Raw genomic sequence first — 1,636 nt, 5'->3', positions numbered from 1 at the left:
TGAGGAGCTGAGATGAGCTGTTGCTGTGGCAGAGCAGCTCAGCTGTCATGTTTTGACAGGCAGGTGTTGTACCAGCACAGCCACGTAGCCCGAAACGCACGCGAGGGAACAACAGGTAATTCCTCCCCTGTGAGTCATTTGTGTACACTCTGCTGCCTGTTCCAGGCAGGCAGAGCAGGCAGCACTTTGGTGTCACCCTTTGCACAACACCAGGCAGGTGAAAGTTGTGCTTTATGGCTTTTTTTCTTATTGCTGCCCACTTCCCATTCCGGGCAGCACGGTACTTTTAGAGCCACCATGAGTGCTCTGCCCCTTGTGCCTCTCACTTCTGGGCTCTCCCCATCCCCTGGGAGCATCTAAAGAGCAGAGATTGCCCAACTGGTTCAGTCTCAATTCCCATCAGAGCAGCCTGCAGCTTCAAGGAAGTACTTTGGGCTCTGAGCAAAAGCCTTGCGCTGTGCAAATATTTGCACTGCAGCTTGAAAAGCAGGGAGAAAAGGAGCAGTGGGCAGCTTGCACCAGCCTCTGGGCATGCAAAGCCCTGCAGACTCCAGCATGAGGCCTTCTCCAGGGGAAATTGAAACCCTGGCAGGAGCAGAGGCAGATGTGCCCGTGGGGGAAGGAGATGGTTGTCACAGGCAGGGCAGGGCTGTGTGAGGCTGCACAGCATCAATGGGGGAGCTCCCCTGCCTCCCCCTTTCTACCTGGGGTTTTCAGCAGCAGTATTTCCCTTTTGGGGACTTCACTGCTCTGCTGGAGTTCTCTAGAAGAGGTTTCTGGGGCAAACAAGGCTCAGCAGTGGTGATGCAGTCCAAAGTGTTTTGGAAGAGCACCATGGAAGTGGAATTTTAGCAGTCTGCTCTTTGTCAAACCAAGCACTGCTACCCTGGGCTCTCCCCCATGGCACAAAAAGCATCAGCAGCTCAAAGCAAACAGGGCAGGAAGAAATTCCAGTGCCCTGAGATACTGCTGGGCACTGGCCCCAAACAGCACAACAGTTCAAGATGTCTGTGTCCTCCTTTTAGCAGGGTAAGGAGCTGCAAACAACTCAAACTAAACCTGATACTCAGGTCGTGTAAAACACTCCCCAGCCTTTGTGCCTCTGGTTTCTCTTGTGGTCCAGCTACCACTACTTCTCTTCCCCTGCATGAAAATTGTTCCCTCAGGCAGATTTACTCTCTCTACCACATCTTTGCCCTTTGGCATTGGCAGAGCCATGGCAGAAAGACTGGGGAGAGCACCCCAGAGGATTCTGAGTCTTTGTCTTTAGGACATTTCCTATCAAACAGGCACCTCCCAGAGCAACACACACTGTGCACGTGTCTGCACACACGTGTGCAATTCCTCCTCATCCCCTACGAGCCCCAGCTTCAGAGAAAAGAACAACTATGCTGATTTTGGGAACCCTTCACAGGCCATTCCCTGTGAGGAAGTGCCAAATGCAGCTCTGGAGAAGCTCTAAGCAGCAGAGATCCTTACGTGGTGTTGGCCACGGGTGGTTTGATGGGGACACATGTTATCCTCAGGTCCCGTTTCTTCTTGCCTTTCACTGCAAGAGAAGATGCACACGTGAGGCGAGCAAATGGATTTTTGCTTTTTTCCTTCAAGCACCCTTTTCCCAGCAGCCATTAGGCAG

The 1,636-nt window shown here is 52.5% G+C and overlaps 1 protein-coding gene across 1 annotated transcript in view; it reads right to left on the bottom strand.

The window, feature by feature from the left end:
- The window catches only part of MAP2K3 (mitogen-activated protein kinase kinase 3), an 18,076-nt gene that overhangs the window by 11,283 nt on the left and 5,157 nt on the right, over positions 1–1,636 (bottom strand). The window contains exon 3 of the mRNA XM_005420327.2: positions 1,480–1,549. Coding sequence (XP_005420384.1) covers positions 1,480–1,549 — 70 coding nt within the window. The remainder of the gene's footprint in view (positions 1–1,479; positions 1,550–1,636) is intronic.

The sequence above is a fragment of the Geospiza fortis genome, unplaced genomic scaffold (assembly GCF_000277835.1).
Source record: "Geospiza fortis unplaced genomic scaffold, GeoFor_1.0 scaffold237, whole genome shotgun sequence".
Lineage (NCBI taxonomy): Eukaryota > Metazoa > Chordata > Aves > Passeriformes > Thraupidae > Geospiza > Geospiza fortis.
Note: the sequence above shows the minus strand (reverse complement) of the source record. Positions and strands in the feature narration are given on the sequence as shown.